We start from the raw sequence: 20,710 nt of genomic DNA, 5'->3' as shown, positions 1-20,710 counted from the left end.
TGGTAGAATGTCCCTCAATTTGGGTTTGTCTGATGCTTCCCCATGAACAGACTCAGGTTATGCATTTTTGGAGGAGTATCACAGAAATTATACTTGTTCTAAGAGTAGCACAGCAGGAGGTAAGTAGCGTCATTTTTTTCCCATTACTGATGTTCTTTCATTGTCCATTTACAGTAAGTGTCTTGCCATTGTAAAATCACTACTTTCTCCTTTGTAATTAACAATTTGTGGCTTAGTTCGGGGGTGTATAAGTATCCTATTCCTCATCGAGCCTTCACCCACTAGTTTTAGCACCCATTGATGACTCTTGCCCAAATCAGTTATTACTACGATTACATGTGTGAGCCACCGTGCCTTGCCTCTATCTGCATTTTAAAGATGAGATAATGGAAGTGGAGAGAGGCTTAATAAATTAAGCAAGCTTACATGGAATTTGAACCTGGGCCACCAAAATCTAGAGTCTGCATGCTTATGTTTGTCATAGTTTCTAGGTACTATAATGGGAAAGACAAGTAGGTAAAAAGGATAGAAGACTGATGTGGAGAACCTGAGACCAAATGCCAAATATCTGCAGTGGCATCAGTCTGCACTGTTGTGGTGTTCTTTAGCAGGTCATCTTCCCCAGATATAAGAGTGGGGTAAATTCTAGGCATGGGGAGGTGAAATGAGAGAAGTGGGGAAGCTGAGGTCAGTGGTATCAAGACGTAATTAATGGACGGCTGGGCGCGGTGGCTCACGTCTGTAATCCCAGCACTTTGGGAGGCCAAGGCAGGCAGATCACCTGAGGTCAGGAGTTCGAGACCAGCCTGGCTAACATGGTGAAACCCTGCCTTGAATGAAAATACAAAATTAGCAAGGTGTGGTGGTGCACACCTGTAATCTCAGCTACTCGGGAGGCTGAGGGAGGAGAATGGCTTGAACTCAGGAAGTGGAGGTTGCAGTGAGCACTGCAGCCTCGGCAACAAGAGTGAGACTCCATCTCAAAAAAAAAAAAAAAAAAAAAAAAAAGGTAGAAACCACACTAGCTTATCAGCAATAAGAATGGAGAGAATGGATCCAAAAGGCAGAGTGGTAGATTTTGTGGAACTTAGCAAGTGGATGTGGAAATCCAAGTAGACCAATTGAATTGTAACCCTACTGACTGATGGTGTCATTAACAGATAAAATTTAGGTCAGGACAACTTAGTTTGGGACTCACATTTGGGTAGCCACCAGATTGGGTAGACATGTCCAGAAGAAGTGTTGAGACTTAGCATGAAGCTGCAGTGAGTGGAAGATAATCATGTGGAACACACAGGTGGCACCTGTAAGCAGATCGTGGTGATAGGGAATAATAATCCAAGATGGCAAAGACCAGAACCAGGTGACACTTATGTTAGGGGTAGGGAGAAGAGTCAAAAAAGGAGTGGTCTTGAAGGCGTGGTACAGATACGGGAACTAAGGAAAGAGGGTTTCCCGGAGGGCATCAAAGGAAAAAAAGAATAAAGTTGTGACTGTTTGAAGTTTTGCATCAGTCTTTCTAGGAAGTGGCCTATAAACTGTAGGGTGCATTTCCAAGTTTCATGCAATGGTGTGTCCCCAGTTATTAAATGCTCCAAAGACCACAGTAGAGGCTGCCTAAAGTTTTTCTCTCCTACCCTGCCTCTTTGCTAAGCAACATATGTTTTCTTTAATGCTTTTTTCTCCCCCGGCATCCCCAGCACACTGTCTAGCTGCCCTAAGCTGTTTGGGCACATGGAATAGGTTGAAGCACTTAATAACAATTCTTCTAAGGGATGTCCAGAAAGAATGCTGTATTTGAGGATAATGCCAAAATTCCAGCTCTTTGATCTGTTAACTTTCAGAAACTGCTTATCTTTTGTGCTTGCTCTCTAACCAGGAACATATGAGAACAGGGTCCAAAGAATTATTGCTTCCTGGTAATACTAAATCAATACTAAATATAGAACATAAGCCTATTGGGCTTAAGGATCAGGAACGTTTGAAAATAAGCCTTTGTGTTAAATTGTCTGGCTAGCCTCTGAAATAAAAATAACAGCACTCTCCATGATTGCTACAGTTCTAAGTTACAAACCTTTTTCAATAAAATTGTTGTTTGGCTAATGTTATAAATACTAATTAGCACCAAATGTGATTTTGAGAATTAGAAAAAACTAATTTTCATGTAGCATTAATTTATCCTTCACTACATTCAATTTATTCTTTATTTTAAAACTTCCATGCTGACTGACCAGCATAATTCAGTATCCATGTTATTTTTACCAATTTATTTTCAGACATGCAGGTAACTGTTGCTTGAAATTGCTAAATGATAAAAATAATAGCTCATTTTTGGCAAATGAGCTAAAAGCATCATGACAATTTTTCTGATTAGGCTTAGATTTTATTCATAAAAGGACAAAACAACTACTTGAAGTGAAAACTTCAGATGATTTCATCTTGTTTCACGTACTGACCACTTGTTAGGCACAGTCATAATTTTGGGAATAAGAATCATCACATGACAGATAAAGGTCATAGGAGTTCTTCAACAAAACAGTGCACAGCCCCTTCAGGTGTCCTGAACTGAGCTACATATGACTCTGGACACAGGGCAGGTCCATCTGGAAACAATAGCCAGTGATGAGCAATCTGTTACTTTTCAGAAAGCAGGAAGGGAAGTGATTCACCAGCTACTGCTGTTAATACATATGAAATAAACTTTTCAATTTAGCCTTTTCACAAACGAAATGTAGTGCTCCATTTCCCAAAGATGATTCATATGCCACTTTCAGATATAGTCTATATGGGTTTTACAATACAATCAAACCCCATAGAATTTTCTGGAGTGTGTGTTTTTTTCTTTAAAAACACTTAAAGGCACCACACTTAAAAGCATTCTTCTGGAGTGGAGAAGTGGACACAGCTTAATCCCTAGAATGGATGGGTAATTTTTTTTTTTGATATAGAGTCTTGCTCTGTTGCCCAGGCTGGCATGCCATGGAGCCAACACGGCTCACTGCAACCTTGACTCCCCAGGCTTAAGGGATCCTCCCACCTGAGCCTCCTGAACAGCTGAGACTACAGGCACATGCCACCACGTGCGGCTATTTTTTCTGTTTTTTTGTAGAGATGGGGTTCTCACTATGTTGCCCAGGCTGTTCTTGAACTCCTGGGAGATCTTCCCGCCTCAGCCTCCTAAAGTGCTGGGATTACAGATGTGAGCCAAAAAGGGCTGGCTGGCAATTTTTTTTTTTTTTTTGAGATGCAGTCTCACTCTGTCACCCAGGCTGGAGTGCAGTGGCGTGACCTCGGCTCTCTGCAAGCTCCGCCTCCCGGGTTCACACCGTTCTCCTGCCTCAGCCTCCCAAGTGGCTGGGACTACAGGTGCCCGCCACCACGCCCGGTGAATTTTTTGTATTTTTAGTAGAGACAGGGTTTCACCGTGTTAGCCAGGATGGTCTCAATCTCCTGACCCCGTGATCCGCCCACCTTGGCCTCCTGAAGTGCTGGGATTACAGGCGTGAGCCACCACGCCCGGCCCTGGTTGGCAATTTTTATCAAAACTTTAAATGTACATACCCTTGACTTAGCAGTTCTACTTCTGGAAATTTATTCTAAGAAATTACTTGCATAAAGGATATATGTAAGGCTGGAGAGAACAATTCCAGTTCATCCATACACTGAAATACCATGGAGCTACTAAAAAAAAAAAAAAAAAAAAAAAAAATTGAGAAATCTAGATGTACTGACACCTTGTAATATTGTTCAAGTAAAAAAGATGAGGTGCAGAACTGTAGGTATGATTCTATTTATGGTAAAAAATATTCTTTTTTTATGCATGATTCTATTTGTGTTATGCATGATTCTATTTATGTAAAAGAAGTGTTTGTTATATATGTACAGAAGCATTTAGAAGACTATGTATCAAATACTTCTAGGGAGTAGGCTTGTACAGAAGGGGAGATTTTCACATTTTGCTTCATATACCTTTGTATTTTAATTTTGTAAAATGGCTACATAGCACTTTAAAAATTGAGATAAAATTCACATAAAATCTACTCTTGCCGGGTGTGGTGGCTCACGACTGTAATCCAAGCACTTTGGGAGGCCGAGGCAGGTGGATCACTTGAGGTAGGGAGTTCGAGACCAGCCTGACCAACATGGAGAAACCCCGTCTCTACTAAAAAAAAAAATACAAAATTCGCCAGGCGTGGTCACGCATGCCTGTAATCCCAGCTACTTGGGAGGCTGAGGCAGGAGAATCGCTTGAACCTGGGAGGCAGAGGTTGTGCTGAGCAGAGATCGTGCCATTGCACTCCAGCCTGGGCAACAAGAGTGAAACTCCATCTCAAAAAAAAAAATAATTAAAAAAAAATCCACTCTTTTTAAAGGGTATAATTTATGATTTTTAGTACATTCACAAAGTCGTGCGGCCATTAACCACTACCTAATTCCACATTTCACCACCCCCAAAAAGAAACAGTATACCCCATAATAGTCATTCCTCATTCCCCCATGTTTGCAGTCCCTGGGAACCACTAATCTGTATTCCATCTCTATGGATTTGCCTCTCTGAACAATTCATATAAATGGAATCATACAATATGTGACCTCTGTGCCTGGCATGTTTTCCAGGCTCATACACATTGGCATATGTATCAGTAATTCATTCCTTTTTATGACTATATATTACTTTAATACAAAATCTGTAAACAGGTCTGATTTTTAAAATACTCAGAAACAACTTACCCTTCTGTACCAATTACTTTATAGAAACTCAACAAAAACTCTAAATCCAGTCTCCATATTAAAGTGTAGTTTCTGTCTCCCAACTCCTAATACTGTCTTCATTATCTAGTCTCTCAGGTTCCATTTAAAAGGTTACCCGCTGAAACAGTACTCTTGTTTTCATTGGAATATTATTGTTCACACAGTAGAGCTAGCTAGCTCTTTGCCCAGCTGCATTTTATTTTCCCTATCTCCCCACCACTGCCCGACCACTAGCATAAAAACCCACTTATAGCCACTGAGAGGTATAGGCAAAGGTATAATTTGGATGTTTATGGATCTGCTGTCTTTTGACAAGGATGCAGGTCTGGTTGACTGACTTCAGTACACTGACCATGTGTAGATCATGTCTGCTATCGTGTAACACTTTCCAAATGCCACCATTACCTTATATAGTAATTGGTTATTTTATAGCTTTCATCTTCTGAATAAAAATCACAAATACATTTTTGCTTTACATCATTAATATTCAGTTACCTCATTATTTGAACAAGGCAGTATTATGTAACATTGGTTGATGTATAAAGCAGCATTTTGCCTACACAACTGAGGACTTAGTCTAATATATAAATATAAAAGGGATTGGGTTTTTCTCTTAAAAAGATAAACTAGCCATCTGCTGGCTAGAGAATTTTCCTAAGAAATTCTACCAGGTCCATCCTTTGGAGGAACTTTAGCAACTGCTGGCGACTGCAGTTGGAAAAACAAACAAACAACAACAAAAAAACCCAGCTTAAATAGCTTCAATTAGCTAAAAAATAGCACACAACTCCCCATCTCCATATTTTTATGGCAATTAAAATGAGACTTTAAAAATTGGTGGCAATTGAGACTTAATAATGGATTTTAAACACACACAGGCACATATGTGCCAGGCACTACTAGGTAACATTGGCAGTGAAGTACACCATCCTATGTTCCGGAGTTAATTAGAACATGTTACTTGATTTTTTTCCCCCCACTCTGCAGGTTAGGAATTGTGTGTATGGAATGAGCATATCCTACTAATTACAACTTTGATTTCTGCCCGGGATGTGACAAACCTCAATATATAAGCACTGTACTAGAAGCACACTGTCCATGGTAATGGGAGTACATTTAAAGATATAAGGTAAAATCCCTTTATGACAATGACAAGGATATTAATCCTGTACCCATATAACCGATCTGATAAATTGTACTAGGAGTTTTGGTTTATTTTCAAAATAACCTTCTAACTAGGTTCCAGAGGATCTGATTTAAACTATGGGTATCTGAACCATGTAATAAAAAAACCAAGATGTAATGCAGTTCGATTGTACTTACAAGATTGCAGTTTCTCTTCATGATAAAACCTTTATATTGTGAAACTTTGAACTGAATTCAAATTCGCATTTTTTTCTCCCACACTTGTTTAATGAAAAGTTATTAAGCTAGGCATTTTACTCTGAAATAAAGCAAGATTAAAAGGAACACAATACTATTGCTGTTATCAAATAAGCTTCAGTATACACTTTCACAAAAAAGACAAACAAATATGAAAGTCATAAGTCATTTATTGAATGAATAGTATATGCAAGAATACCAATAAAAGGAAACTAATACTACAAACTACAATTTTGAAAATAAAGCCAATATAACAGGAACAAAATATACATAACATGAGAGGAATGTTTGATTTTTGACCCATAATGCATTCCTTATCTTTACAATTAACCTAAATGTCTGTTAGAACAAAACTGTATACCTTGGTCTAACTTCAGTGCTTTTTTAAAAAAGCAACAACACTCTAGAACACTTTTTCTTTTGCTTTGAGATATTTGAGATTCATACATTTGTTCAAGTACACAGATTCTGATTCAATAGCAGATCTACAGATCTTGTTATCTCTTAATATCTTGAGTAGCATGTACTTCTGAGCAAGTACTATCTGAAATTCTAAAACTGCTGATCCTTGAAATAAAATTTACCTCAGTTGTGGGTTTTTAATAACTTGAGATGAAAGTAAAATTCACCCCCTACCCCCCTCCCCGCCAGGAACAAAGAGCTCTTATTAAAAGTATAGAAACTCAAGTCTATCTTTCTACTCTAAAGAACATTTCCTACTAACATTTCTGGTAAGGCAATAAATGCTCCAGAATAATCTTCAATATACGCTTGCAAAGATTACACTGTTTAATATCAATAACAAAAAACAAAACAAAAAAAGAAAAAAGAAAGAAAGAAAAAAGACGCTTCAAAATTTCAGGCTAAAATATGCATAAAAGACAGTAACGGCAGTATTTTTTGAAATGATGTAAATGTTATATACTTATCAAATAATGTCATGCTTATTAAAACTACAGTTAAAGACTTAAGAGATGTACAGTAAATACACTGCTGAGGTCCATTTTTCTAAATATTAATACCACAATGTAATTACTACCCAGAAGATGATGATGCTACTTGGGAACATAAGTACTGTACAATTTTTACATTGTAAGGCACTTTTACTCAGCATGTGACGAAAACATGATTAGAGAATCAAAACATTGGAGGTTTACAACCAAACATGATTTTTCATGTGAATTCAATTTACATTTGAATTTTTAATGCAAGATTGTTTAGCCAATCACACCACAGTGAGAAAAACAGGTAGTCAGCCACTTATCTAGCCAACCAAAAGGTAAAGTGCTATTCTGGTTGCTAGTGGCAGAAAAAGGGCTGAAGAAACCCATACAAAGTCATACATTTTACTACATAACAAATTCATCAACTGACAGCTATAGTATTTGAACTCCTTTATATAATTATTGACTGGCCATGATTACCCCTGGCACCTTCCATTTTTCCTAAAAAAAAAAAAAAATGATTACAGTAGTTGTTCAAAAATGAAGGAGCTCTGTTGTCCCATGGGTAAGTCTATGGCACACAATGTAAAAAATGATCTAGACACAGTGATTTAAGGATTTGAAAATAATGATTTTCAAGCTGTTGTAAGGAAAGAAAGTACAGATCCTTTGGGAGAAGTCACATAGCTTGGTAAACAAACAGCTAGATCTGTCCTTGCACTTCAAGTCATGAATTTTGAAAATCACATACACACAAAAACCCAATGGCATATTAAGAGCAAAAAGAGAAAACATACAGGGCAACCCACTACTAAAGCTAGTTTCCTTCTAAAAATAGTAAAAGATGGTTAAAATAAAAGCAAGCATTGAGTCCCTTGATTTAAGTAAATGTGTGAATACACACTTGACAAACATGACTTTAAGGGACTCACAGTTTTTTAAAAAAGCAGTCATTAAGCACAGTGTAATTTTCCACCTGTTACATTTTTAAAATGCTGCTCTATCAGATGTAGGATATCTCAATGTACAGTCAAGTTAACATGATTATTCCTTATTTAAAAATCTGCTTTATTGTGGTGGCTTAATAATTCAACTAGTCAAAATTCCTTCCCTTGGTATTGAGGTGCTATGGTAATATCAGGCAGACCACAACTAAAGTTATTTGGTTTTGCCATAAAGAAATGCATAAATGTGCTTCAGCAGGTAAGTGGAAGAAAATATCACTACCTAGAAATGCCAGTGTGAAAATCCTTTCTAAAAAGCTGGGTTCTTAGGCTTTCAAAACCAATTCTGACAATCGATAAAACACCACCAAGCCCTACAAGAAGAAAAGTAGGGCACAAAAGCCTATTTTATAGATAACCAAAGCAATGACTGAAAACATTAAAATATTAAATAAAGTTTCTAAAATAGTGGTCACAAAAGTAAAAATAAATACTGTTTTATGCAAAGACTTTTTTACTCTTACAGCACATGAGACCTCCTTACGTACTCTGCGCCAGTATGGGAAGTGTTCCACACAACAGGGCACTTGAGAGGAACACGTCTCGGACATGATGTCTGAAGTCCTTAGCAAGCGGTAACCCTTTCTTTACATCTTAAAAACATTTAATTTGCTGTTGCCAAATGTTAGTTTAAACTTGAAGGACTCAATCATTTTGCCAGAAGTCCTCTGTATAACATGGAAAGAGAGGAGGTGTGCTGTCAAGAGAATTTTGGCAAAAGCACTGGAGCTCATAGCTTATAATTAGCAGTTGCCTGAGTCCATGCTGGTCAGTGAGAACAACTTTAACAGGAACCAAATGAAAAGCTTTAGCGTACTTCTTGGAAGAGATTTTTAGCATGTGCTGTTAAAGCCAAGAGAAAAAGAAGGTTCTCTTCATTTCTAGCCTCCATTACTTGAGTGTGAAAAAAAAATCCACAAATTACCATGTGCTGCCACCAGTGGCATGTTTGCATTGTAAAGGAAAATTTGCTTATGCTTTCCTTTGAGTATGGATCCACTAAACAAACTTAAACACTCTAAACAGCAGAACTATGTTCAGTCCAGAAATATAGCTTACTTTGTTTCATCTGCTTTAACTGTTGACACTATACACAGGGTTAATAGTGTTTCAATTGCTTCCCAGAAACTGCAAACTATAGCTACGTAGTATCAACATGTCAAACTCAGCCTTCTAGTGAAGGCTCATAAAACAAACAAGACATTTTTAGGCAGTTCAATGAAGGATCTAAGAGTTGGGCAGTAAAAAGTTACAAACCCTTTTTGATTTTAGAAAACAGTGAAAAAAGAATAGTAGTTATGGATGTCTTATTCATTCCCAGTTTTCTAACTCTGTCCCATGAACCTGTTTAAAAGATGATAAAAAAATGTAAAATATGATGCTTGAGGGGAACACAATCAATATAATGTTATTGAGGAGTGTGATTATCTTATTGATTTGACATTACAACTATACTTATTGATAAAGCAGATAGCTTGTTTTTATGGTTACAAAATCAGCTAGTTAAAAAAAAAAAACAAAAAAAAAACTACTATGCAAGCCTACAAAATCCTCAGCATTTTAGTAACATGCTCTTAACTAAACATAATAGGATTAAAAAAATCTTACTGCATACCATTACTTCAACATGTATATATCAGTGTGTATTGTATCCTCACAACAGATCCCATATAATTAACTTTCATACCTAGTTTCCATTAAGTTGCTGCTGAGTTAGTTGTTGCTGATCAATTTCTACTTTTCCTCGGCTTTTACTCTCTCGTTCCTCATCTTCTTCATCTCTCTCATCATTTCCGCTATGATTTTTACAGTATAATCTACAACGATGAAAGACAAAAATCTCAAAATGCTTTGTCACTGTTGAACATTCCTACCAACATTAGTGGATGAGGCTAGTGCCCATTTAAAACATGGGTTTCCTCATCCACACTTTAAAAAATACTCCCCAATTAGTTACAGACCCATTTTTTTTTTTTTTTTTGAGATGGAGACTCGCTCTGTCGCCCGGGCTGGAGTGCAGTGGCCGGATCTTAGCTCACTGCAAGCTCTGCCTCCCGGGTTTACGCTGCCTCAGCCTCTCGAGTAGCTGAGACTACAGGTGCCCTCCTAGTTTTTTGTATTTTTTTAGTAGAGACGGGGTTTCACCGTGTTAGCCAGGATGGTCTCGATCTCCTGACCTCGTGATCCGCCCGTCTCGGCCTCCCAAAGTGCTGGGATTACAGGCTTGAGCCACCGCGCCCGGCCACAGACCCATTTTTATCTAAAAGATAGGAAAACACACTATTATTGAGATAATAAAAGTTCATCTGAAACAAAATCTCTGGTTTAAGATGACAGTTATCATAAAGCAATTCCTCATTTTGCCCAATGAGATTAAAAGCAAAGTTTTGGCCAACTTAAAAATACCAACCTTCAGGTATACTGATGAAATAATCAAATTCTATAAATGTGTTTCATATATTTAATTTAAAATCACATTTCAGGAAATATATATTCTATCTATACTGCTGCCTTCTGCTCACATTTGATGAAACAATTTTACTCAAACTCTTCAAATGTCTTTTCATTATCAGCATCCTAGCCTTCACTGGAATACCTACATGAGTCATCTAACAGTTTTCCGGCACTGCATTTGGCTATGTCTCTTTTAATCTAGACTGGTCCTTCCACTTTCTTGTTTTTACATGACACTGACTCTTTAGGATGAGATCAGACCAGTCTGTCTGTCAACTGTAGCACGTTCTGGACTTGTCTAATTGTGGTACTGTTTTATTTGGTTCTCTCTTGCCCTGTATTTTCTATACACTGGGAATAAGGTCTAAGGGCTTGGTCAGCTTCAGGTTCAGCTTTTCTTTTTCAGTCAAGACATTTTGTAGGTAATCCTGCATACTTCAGGAGGCATCTAATTTCCTGCTACTGGGTAACACTATGTTTGATCATTTGGTTAAAGTAGTGGTGATGGCCAGATTCCTCCATTGTAAAGGTAGGTTTTCCCCTTTAAATCTGGCAAGTTATCTCTGGAGTGACACTTTATCATGCTTGGTTCTAACCTTTTATTTGGGTATACAGACTGTATATTTAAAATTCATTAAGTTTTTAATAAAAATCATAATATAGGTGATTTGGACAATCAAACAAGGGCAGGCTGATTTGAGCCCTTTTTTTTCTTTTTGTATTATACTTTAAGTTCTAGGGTACATGTGCACAACGTGCAGGTTTGTTACATATGTATACATGTGCCACGTTGGTGTGCTGCACCCGTTAACTTGTCATTTACATTAGGTATATCTCCTAATGCTATCCTTCCCCCCCTCCCCCCACCCCACGACAGGCCCCGGTGTGTGATGTTCCCCACCCTGTGTCCAAGTGTTCTCACTGTTCAATTCCCACCTATGAGTGGGAAGCGATTCCTCAGTTTTATGTCTATTATACATAAGACGACAATGGAAGAACGCTTAGAACATGTTCACTGGATGCCCTCTTGTGGTCAGCAATAGATAAAAGAAATCATCTAGGAATTCACATGTCTAGTTTAGATTACCTAAACTAGGTCTAATACTTTAGTAGAATAAAAGGCAGAGGTGGGGTTCAGGACACAGTGGACAACAATAACAACTGACTTTAATCTAGTTTTGCTCATTATTTTTCTTTTTAGTCTTAAAACATTTTCAATAACTTTCAAAGAGCTAGGGAGAATTTGTACACTTCAAATACTACACATTGGGAACTACCTTTTTACATTTTTAAATCATGAGTTTAAATATCAAGAGTGAGATTCCTACACAACAGCACCTACGAAGAATCTTCCCATAAAATATAACCTGAATCTAATTAAACTTCTGAACCAACTTCTAGTTTACAAGAAATGGGAGAGAGGGATAGAGACACAAGTTAAATGACATCATGAAATGGCAAAGAGACAAATCTAGAATGTGGGACTTAGGACAATTTATCGAGGCTCTTCAATAAGTAAGGGGACAAGTATGTCCGTATTTAGACTTAAGAGACATATCAAATGCAATGGATGGACCTTGCATGTATCCAGATTTGAACAAATTAAGTCTAAAATGAGATTTTTTTTATACAACTGGGCAAATGTGAAAATGGATTGGGTATAAGATGATACTAAGAAATAATTGTTAATTTTACAAAGTGTGATAATGGAATAATAATTATATAATGACAAGAGATCTGGAATTTTGCTTTAATATATATACTTCAGGAAAATAAACAATTAGATAAAGCAACTGTGGCAATAACTTGGTAACTGCTGATATGAGGACTTGTTATACTATTCTGTTTTTGCTTACATTTGAAAATCGTCTTTTTTTTATTTATTATTATTATACTTTAAGTTGTAGGGTACATGTGCATAACGTGCAGGTTTGTTACATATGTATACTTGTGCCATGTTGGTGTGCTGCACCCATCAACTCGTCATTTACATCAGGTATAACTCCCAATGCAATCCCTCCCCCCTCCCCCCTCCCCATGATTGAAAATCATCTTTTTAATAGAAAGTTTCCTCTAAAAGGACAAGTGCTTTGTTGTTGGAGCAACTTTTAATCATTTTACGGGATTAGTTTTTGCTTGCAGAATATTTCCCATAGGCCCTTATATGGCCTTCACTAGTCTAGGTGCCAAGGTCACAGGTGTCAACTGGTCAAACAAGGTCCCTGCTGTCACAGAACTCTGTTTTTTTTTTTTTTTTTTTGAGACGGAGTCTCGTTCTTTCGCCCAGGCTGGAGTACAGTGGCACCATCTGGGCTCACTGCAAGCTCCGCCTCCTGGTTCACACCATTCTCCTGTCTCAGCCTCCTGAGTAGCTGGGACTACCGGCGCCCACCACCATGCCTGGCTAACTTTTTGTATTTTTAGTAGAGATGGGGTTTCACTGTGTTAGCCAGGATGGTCTCGATCTCCTGACCTCATGATCCACCCGCCTCGGCCTCCCAAAGTGCTGGGATTACAGGCATGAGCCACCGCGCCCGGCCAGAACTCCATTTTTTATGGTGGGAGGCTGACATTTTAAAAGAATCCATATTTAAATGGTTAAAAATACAATAAATACAATAAATACAGGATAAACATAAATAACAATTATTATGTACCCCTCCCTCGTCTTTCGAATAGGAATACCGTCAGGACCCAGAAAGGGCTGGTAAGGAAGAAAAGCCATAGTTAGGAGACAGGGAAGCCATTTCTTTTTTTTTTTTTTTTTTTGGAGACGGAGTCTCGCTCTGTCGCCCCAGGCTGGAGTGCAGTGGCACGATCTCGGCTCACTGCAAGCTCCGCCTGCCTCAGCCTCCCGAGTAGCTGGGGACTACAGGCGCCCACCACTGCGCCTGGCAAATTTTTTGAAGTTTTAGTAGAGACAGGGTTTCACCGTGTCAGCCAGGATGGTCTCGATCTCCTGACCTCGTGATCCGCCTGCCTTGGCCTCCCAAAGTGCTGGGATTACAGGCGTGAGCCACCGCGCCCGGCCAGGGAAGCCATTTCATTCAGAAATATTCCTCCCTGTATTTCCTCCTATTTGTCCCTTCTTCTCTCGCCAAACTACCCACCTATATGGGTTCTCATTTGAACTCAATGGTCTCTATCTGGAATCTACATTACAAGTGGATTGCAGAAACAAATCTCAATAGGAAAAAAATAAAAGAGCAATTCAAATCATTATGGATCCAAGTACAAATATTTTTGTTTTGAGAGGGTCACTGAAATATGGTTGTCTAATAGCTAAAAAGCAAAAACAACCTAGACGTCTGAAAAAGGAACCAATAGAATAAACTGATATACCTATATAATGGAATACCATGCAATCATTAAAATAGATGTAGGCTGGGCACAATGGCTCATGCTGTAATCCCAGCATTTTGGGAGGCTGGGGCGGGTGGATCGCTTGAGCCCAGGAGTTTGAGACCAGACTGGGCAACATGGTGAAATGTCGTCTGTACAAAAAAAATCAGCTGGGTATAATGGGGTGCCCTTGAGGTCCCAGCTACTTGGGAGGCTGAGGTGAGAGGACCACCTGAGCCTGGGAGGTTGAGGCTGCAATGGGTTGTAATCGCACCATTGCACTCCGGCCTAGGTGACACAGTGAGAGTGTCTCAAAAAAAAAAAAAAAAAAAAACCCCAAAAACCAAAAAAAACTAAGATGTAAAATGGATTAATGTCACACAAAAATGTCTCAGATAAGTGGAAAAGAGATTATAAAACGGCATAGATAAGAAAATCTTTTTTTTAAGAAAGCAAAGGAATAAAAGGATGGCTGCCCCATAGGCAGAGCAGCAGAAAATCTTGTTTTTATAAATACATGCACATAATCACATAAACGTCTAAGAGAAAACATTCCAAAAGATTTAAAATTATTACCTCTGCGTGGTAGAATTAAAGTTGACATTAAGTATTTTTTCTCATCTATATTTCCATTTTTCTTCCAAAATGAAAATGGAAATATTTTCCATTTAAAACTATTACAATAAAAGCATCTAAAAGTTACATTTTAAATATAATAGTTCTCCATATAATCTGATTTTGGATATTTAAAATCAGCCTGTTATTTTAAAATGTTAATGGCTACTTTAATAATAATATACTGCTCATGAAGATATTCAAACACTACAGAATCCTATCATGGAGAATATAAACTTGCCTCTTCTCCTCCATCCCTATGTAACTAATGAGAAGTAATATAACCGTTAAGCTTGTTGAATACGTTTCTAGAGATTTTTCTACGTACACAAAAACATACACACACATATGTGGAAGGAGACCTTAAGGAGGGGTGAGCAGAAGGATGGTGATGTGGGTCTTTGACGACATGAAAAATTGCCTACCACATCTGGATTGCTTTTCTCTGCATATCTTTTAGGTGAGAAAGCAACCCTCTCTCTTGTTAAGCTGCTATTTTTTTTTTCTGTTATATAAGGTAAACACAACCATTACAAGTGAAAATTATATCACATTTAGCCTTTCAAATAAAACTGTCAAAAAATTTGGATTTGATCAAAATTATACCAAATTTATACATTTGGTGAGAATAGGTGTCTTTCAAAGCTGAGTTTTCTATCAAGGAACATAATACATTTCACCACTCATTTCAGTCCTTTGTAAAATGCAATTTTTGACCAGGTATGGTGGCTCACAGCTGTAATCCCAGCACTTTGGGAGGCGCAGGTGGGTGGATCACTTGTGTCCAGGAGTTTGAGACCAGCCTGGACAACATGGTGAAACCTTGTCTCTACAAAAAATAGCAAAAATTAGCCAGGCATGGTCACGTGTACCTGCAGTCCCAGCTACTCGGGAGGCTGAGGTGGGAGGATCACCTGAGCCCAGGAGGTCGAGGCTGCAGTGAGCCATGATCATGCAGTGGCACTCCAGCCTGGGTAACAGAGTGAGACCCTGTCTCCCCACCCACACCCCAAAACAAAGCTTTGTGTGTGTGCTTTTTTTTTTTTTTTTTTTTAAAGAGAAAAGAAACATTTTATTTCCAAACATAACTTGCTCTCTCAGATGCAGCTGTGTGTGCTTTTTTTAAATGGAAAAAATTCATCTTTAGTGTATGTGTGTTTGGCGGGGTATGGCAGACGATTTTCGTTTACATATTCTAACTAGTTATTACTGGAATTGCTTTTTAAAAGTCATCTCACATTCAGCAATCTTACTGAGCTCTTACTAATTTTAATAAATTCAAAGTTGATTCCTTTGAATTTTCTTGGTAGACAATGATATAAGTAACAAATATTGATCATTTTATTACACACTTTTATTTATTTTTATTTGAGATGGAGTTTCGCTCTGTTACCCAGGCTGGAGTGCAGTGGGGCAATCTCGAGGCCGGTCTCAAACTCCTGACCTCATGATCTGCCAGCCTCAGCCTCCCAAAGTGTTGGGATTACAGGCGTGAGCCACTGCGCCTGGCCTTATTTTTTAAGTTGAGACAGGGTCTCACTATGTTGCCCAGGCTGGTTTCTACTTCCAGGGCTCAAGCAATTCTCCAGTGTGGGCCTCCTGTGTAGCTGGGGCTACAGGCGTGTGCCACTTTGCGTGGCTAATTTTTAAATGTTGTGTAGAGATGGGTCTTACTGTGTTGCCCAGGTTGGTCTCGAATTCCTGGCCTCAAGCAATCCTCTTGCTTCGGCCTCCCCAAGTGTGGGATTATAGACGTGAGCCACTGCACTGGGCCTCTTTCTTTTTGTCTTGCATCAGCTTAACCCTTTAGAAGAATGTTAAAAGTCATGCTAGTAGTTGGCATCTTTGTCTTCTTCCTAATCTGAATTAAAGTATAGTCTAATGGTTTTCAATTAGAGATGAACATAAGAATCACTTGGGGAGTCATAAAAGTGCATGGTTTGGGCCCCAACCCAGACCTACTAAATTTAAATCTCTACGGGTAGGGCTCAGGCATGAACATTTTAAAAGAGGGTCTTATCCACACCACAGTGATTCTGAGGTTCACTCCTGGTTAAGAACCATTGCTCCTTTACTTTAACAACAAATAAGCTATTTGCTGTTGTTTTTCTCATAAACACCTATTAAGATTCCTAGCTTACCAAGAGCACTTGTTACTTTAAAATTCAGAAACTGATGTTGAATGTTATCAAATGTCTTTTCACCATCTATAAGGAAGGTGATAAGATTTTTATTTACTCTAACAAAGTATATTAATATATTTCCTAATTTTGAACAGTCTTTTTTCTTTCTATTAGAGACGAGAGTCTCGCTTTGTTGCCTGCACTGATCTGGAACTCCTGGCCTCAAGCAATCCTCCCACCTAAGCCTCCCAAAGTGTTGAGATTATAAGTGTGAGCCACTGTGCCCAGCCTGAACAGTCTTTCAATTCTTAGAATACAGACCTGGATTTGATTTACTAATATTTTATTTAAAATTTTTGTATATTTATAAAAGTGAAATTGTGGCTGGGCATGGCTCATGCCTGTAATCCTAGCACTTTGGGAGACTGAGGCAGGGAGATCACTTGAGCCCAGGAGTTTGAGACCAGTCTGGGCAACATAACAAGACTCCTCCTCAAAAAAAAAAAAAAAAAAAAATTAAAAAAATTAGCTTGGCTATAGTCCCAGCTACTTGGGAGGCTGAGGTGGGAGGATCACGTGAGGCCAGGAGGTCAAGGCTGTAGTGAGTCATGATCACACTACTGCACTCCAGCCTGGACAACAGAGTCAGATCCTGTCTCAAAGCAAAAAAAGGGAGACTGGTCTACAGTTGGTTTGTCTGTCTTTTAACGTATCTTTGTTAGGTTTGGTACCACAGTTACGTAAGCTTTACAGAATGAAGCAGTAAGTTTTCCATCTCTTGCTATGTGCTGGATCTCTTAAATAACATTGGGATTATTTGTTCCTTAAAGGCTTTATAGAACTCCCTTGAAAACATTTGTGCCTTGATTATTAAACAGAATTTAGCAAATTTTATTATATAGCATAGCACCTTATGTAAGCACCCAAATGGCTTGGTGACTGCTTGTGCACATTGTCTTTTACACAGAATACTAGACCCGGAAGTTATTGGTTTATTGCATTCTAGGCATGTGAGAGTAAGGAAGTGCTTTACAACTCTGGACAGCAAATAAAAACTTCAGGAGTCCCTGCCAACTTATACTCCAGTTGATTAAACAAATGGAACCATTACATTAACACCACCTAGCCCAAGGCAGCACAGGTAAGTGGAAGACCCATAAAAAAGAGGGTGACCCCCAAACCCAAATCTTCAAACTTTATTTTTTCACCATCTTCTCAAGAGAACCTTTTGCCTTCTATCTATCACATCCTATTCTAAGCTACCAATAATTCTCACCTGGACCACCAGCACTAGCCTCCTAACACATCTCCCCATTTCCACCTCTGCTTGTGTCTCACCCAGGGCACTTGCATATGTTGTTCTCTCTGCCCAGAATATCTCTCCCAACCAAGGCTCACCTTTGTCCTTAATATCTCAGCTTAAAGCTGAGCACTATTTCCTTCAGAAAATTCTTAAAGACTCCCCACTACAGACTAGGTTACCTCTTCCTTCTTACATGCTCTCATAACACTTTGTAACTTCTCTGGAACACTTATGCTGCTATGTTGTAATTGCATATTTGTCTGGCCACTTAAATAATAGGTCTCTCCCAATAGATTGTAAGCTTCTTGTTGCCCAGGCTGGAGTGCAATGGCACAATCTTGGCTCACTGCAACCTCTCCCTCCTGGGTTCAAGCGATTCTCCTGCCTCAGCCTCCCGAGTAGCTGGGATTACAGGTGCCTGCCACCACACCTGGGTAATTTTTGTATTTTAGTAGAGACGGGGTTTCACCATGTTGGTCAGGCTGGTCTCGAACTCCTGACCTCAGGTGATCCACCTGCCTTGGCCTCCCAAAGTGCTGGGATTACAGATGTGAGCCACCGCACCCGGCCCAGCATATGTAGTTTTGATCACTGTTATATGCCCAGCTTCAAGCACAATGGCTGGCACACAGGAAGCATAACTAACATTGGATGGATGAATGCTAATCCAGGGATATGTAGTCAGAGGAAAATGCCAATTGTAGTACTCATTCCTTACACAATGTGCTCAGTATTCTATTCTATACTTAACTAAATATCACCTAAGAATAGAGATTGAGTAAACTAATGTCATCTATTTAAGGACAGTTACTTACTAACATGTTTAGGGAAATAGACAATTGTTGTTTTCTTACTTGTAAATTCCTCGTGACATATTTTCAATGTATTTAGCTTTGTCTTGTACTCCACAGTGGTAATGGTAAGTCTTAACACAGGCTTTTATTTCACATCCAATAGTAGCACCAGGCTGACTGCAAAGTGTACATTTCTGTATAAGGAAAGAGAAATAATCGTAAGCAGTATTTCAAGAAAACAGCAGCCATTTTCTATTGAAAAAGAATACACTGAAATTATCACGTAGCATATAACTGAAATAACGCTGCAACTGAAACCATACTTTGATAAGCCCTCTAATATTGCCATCCCCTGATGTTTCTATTATTTAACATTTATAAACTGCCGGCTTGTTAGAAAAACTACTGACCATCCCAGGTCTGACATCTAAATGTAGATAAGACTCTCCTCAATACTGCCAAATACAAAAAAAAATGATGTTGTATATTTTAGTGGTTGGTTTCTTTCCCTCCCTAAGATCAGATCCTTTCCTATTATGATTAGGGGAAAGAATAAGAAACCAGAAAAGCAGTTCCCCCACAGAAGAATCACTACCAGTAGACAAAAGTGCAGAGGGCGACTAAAGGGGCTGAAATCTTTTCAAGACTTCTCAGTTTGGCCTAGATAAGCCTTGCCTGAAGAATGTTCGGAGATTAAAAGGTAACTGTTGAAAAAGGGGTTTCAAGTCAAATAAGTTTGAGAAAGGATAGGTTAAGCAGATCACTTTATTGCAGGACTTCTCACAGCCTTTTCTCCAAGGGTGGGGGCACAGAGTAAACAGTTTTCAAGTTTATTGAAATCTAGATGCCCTTTTATCTCTGGAGGGGTGGGGGAACATCTTGATGAACTAACTTCCTTTAGAGCACACTTGGGGGAAATGCTAGGTTAGTGTTTACCCCAACCCTCAATGGTGCAGAGGTAAACAATAAGTTGGCAAGATAATTGAATTGCTATCTTAGTCACCTATTTGAACTTTAGCTGTATTATACAACACTGCTCTGAATAATACGATAAAGTGGTTTTTCCTTTTTTCAGTACCACAGGCTCTGTTATGAAAGTTTCCTTTTCAGCTGGATGCTCACGCCTGTAATCCCAGCACTTTGGGAAGCCGAGGCGGGTGGATTGCATGAGGTCAGGAGTTCATGAGAAGCCTGGCCAACATAATGAAACCCTGTCTCTACTAAAAATACAAAAATTATCCAGGTGTGGTGGTGCATGTTTGTAATCCCAGCTACTTGGGAAGCTGAAGCACGGGAATCACCTGAACCCGGGAGGCAGAGGTTAGAGTGAGCCAAGATCGCGCCACCGCACCCCAGCCTGGGCGACAGTGAGACTCTGTCTCAAAACAACAACAACAAAGAAGGCCTATATGAAACAAGTGCCACAAATTTTGGTAACTGATGAAGCAAGATGATGGACAGATACGTGTTACTAGGCTTTCCAATTGTGGTATGTTTGAAAATTTCCCAACAAAAAATTTAAAAATTAATTTCTAGAGACAACTGATATTATTATAGCATTCATAAGCTATAAAGGAGTAAGTGATCAATAAAGATGCCAATATTTCTTAGAGCTACTTGTTGGTAATTCAGTATGTTTAACAACATGAGACTAAGGTGTATTTTATATTATTTTATTTAAAAAAACTTTTAACGCTATGACAAACATTTTAAGAGGCAGTCCTGTGTATGTGTACTTTAAAAAGAAAGCCCTGAAAAAAATTTCCTTTAAGCAAGCTTACACAATGTAACATTTTAAACTTAATAAAGTTTGTCACATTCGTATCTTCATTTATTTTATTGTTAAAGGCTTGCAAATGCCTTGAAATGTATATAAATCTCAGTATAATCCTCTTAAGTAATGAAGTTACATAGAAAGAGAAATAAGTTTCAGTAACATCAACATCCTTTATTATATTACAAATAAGTCAATATACTTTGCTTTAACATATGAACT

At 38.5% G+C, this 20,710-nt stretch overlaps 2 protein-coding genes across 4 annotated transcripts in view; both read right to left on the bottom strand.

Moving 5' to 3' along the window:
* The window catches only part of HPRT1 (hypoxanthine phosphoribosyltransferase 1), a 1,139,661-nt gene that overhangs the window by 67,116 nt on the left and 1,051,835 nt on the right, over positions 1–20,710 (bottom strand). The gene's annotated exons all lie outside the window — the stretch shown is intronic.
* The window catches only part of PHF6 (PHD finger protein 6), a 55,822-nt gene continuing 41,399 nt past the window's right edge, over positions 6,288–20,710 (bottom strand). For 2 of the 3 annotated variants that reach the window (XM_050777325.1, XM_050777323.1), the window contains exons 9-11: positions 18,775–18,908; positions 9,771–9,900; positions 6,288–9,427 (exon numbers count right to left, since the gene is read on the bottom strand). In XM_050777325.1, the coding sequence (XP_050633282.1) occupies positions 9,771–9,900; positions 18,775–18,908 (264 nt within the window). In that variant the 3' untranslated portion in view covers positions 6,288–9,427. The remainder of the gene's footprint in view (positions 9,428–9,770; positions 9,901–18,774; positions 18,909–20,710) is intronic. The other variant, XM_050777324.1, reaches the window with a different exon arrangement.

Source organism: Macaca thibetana, chromosome X (genome assembly GCF_024542745.1).
Source record: "Macaca thibetana thibetana isolate TM-01 chromosome X, ASM2454274v1, whole genome shotgun sequence".
Taxonomy (NCBI): Eukaryota; Metazoa; Chordata; class Mammalia; order Primates; family Cercopithecidae; genus Macaca; species Macaca thibetana.
The sequence above is the reverse complement of the archived record's forward strand: the minus strand, read 5'-3'. Positions and strand labels throughout refer to the sequence as shown.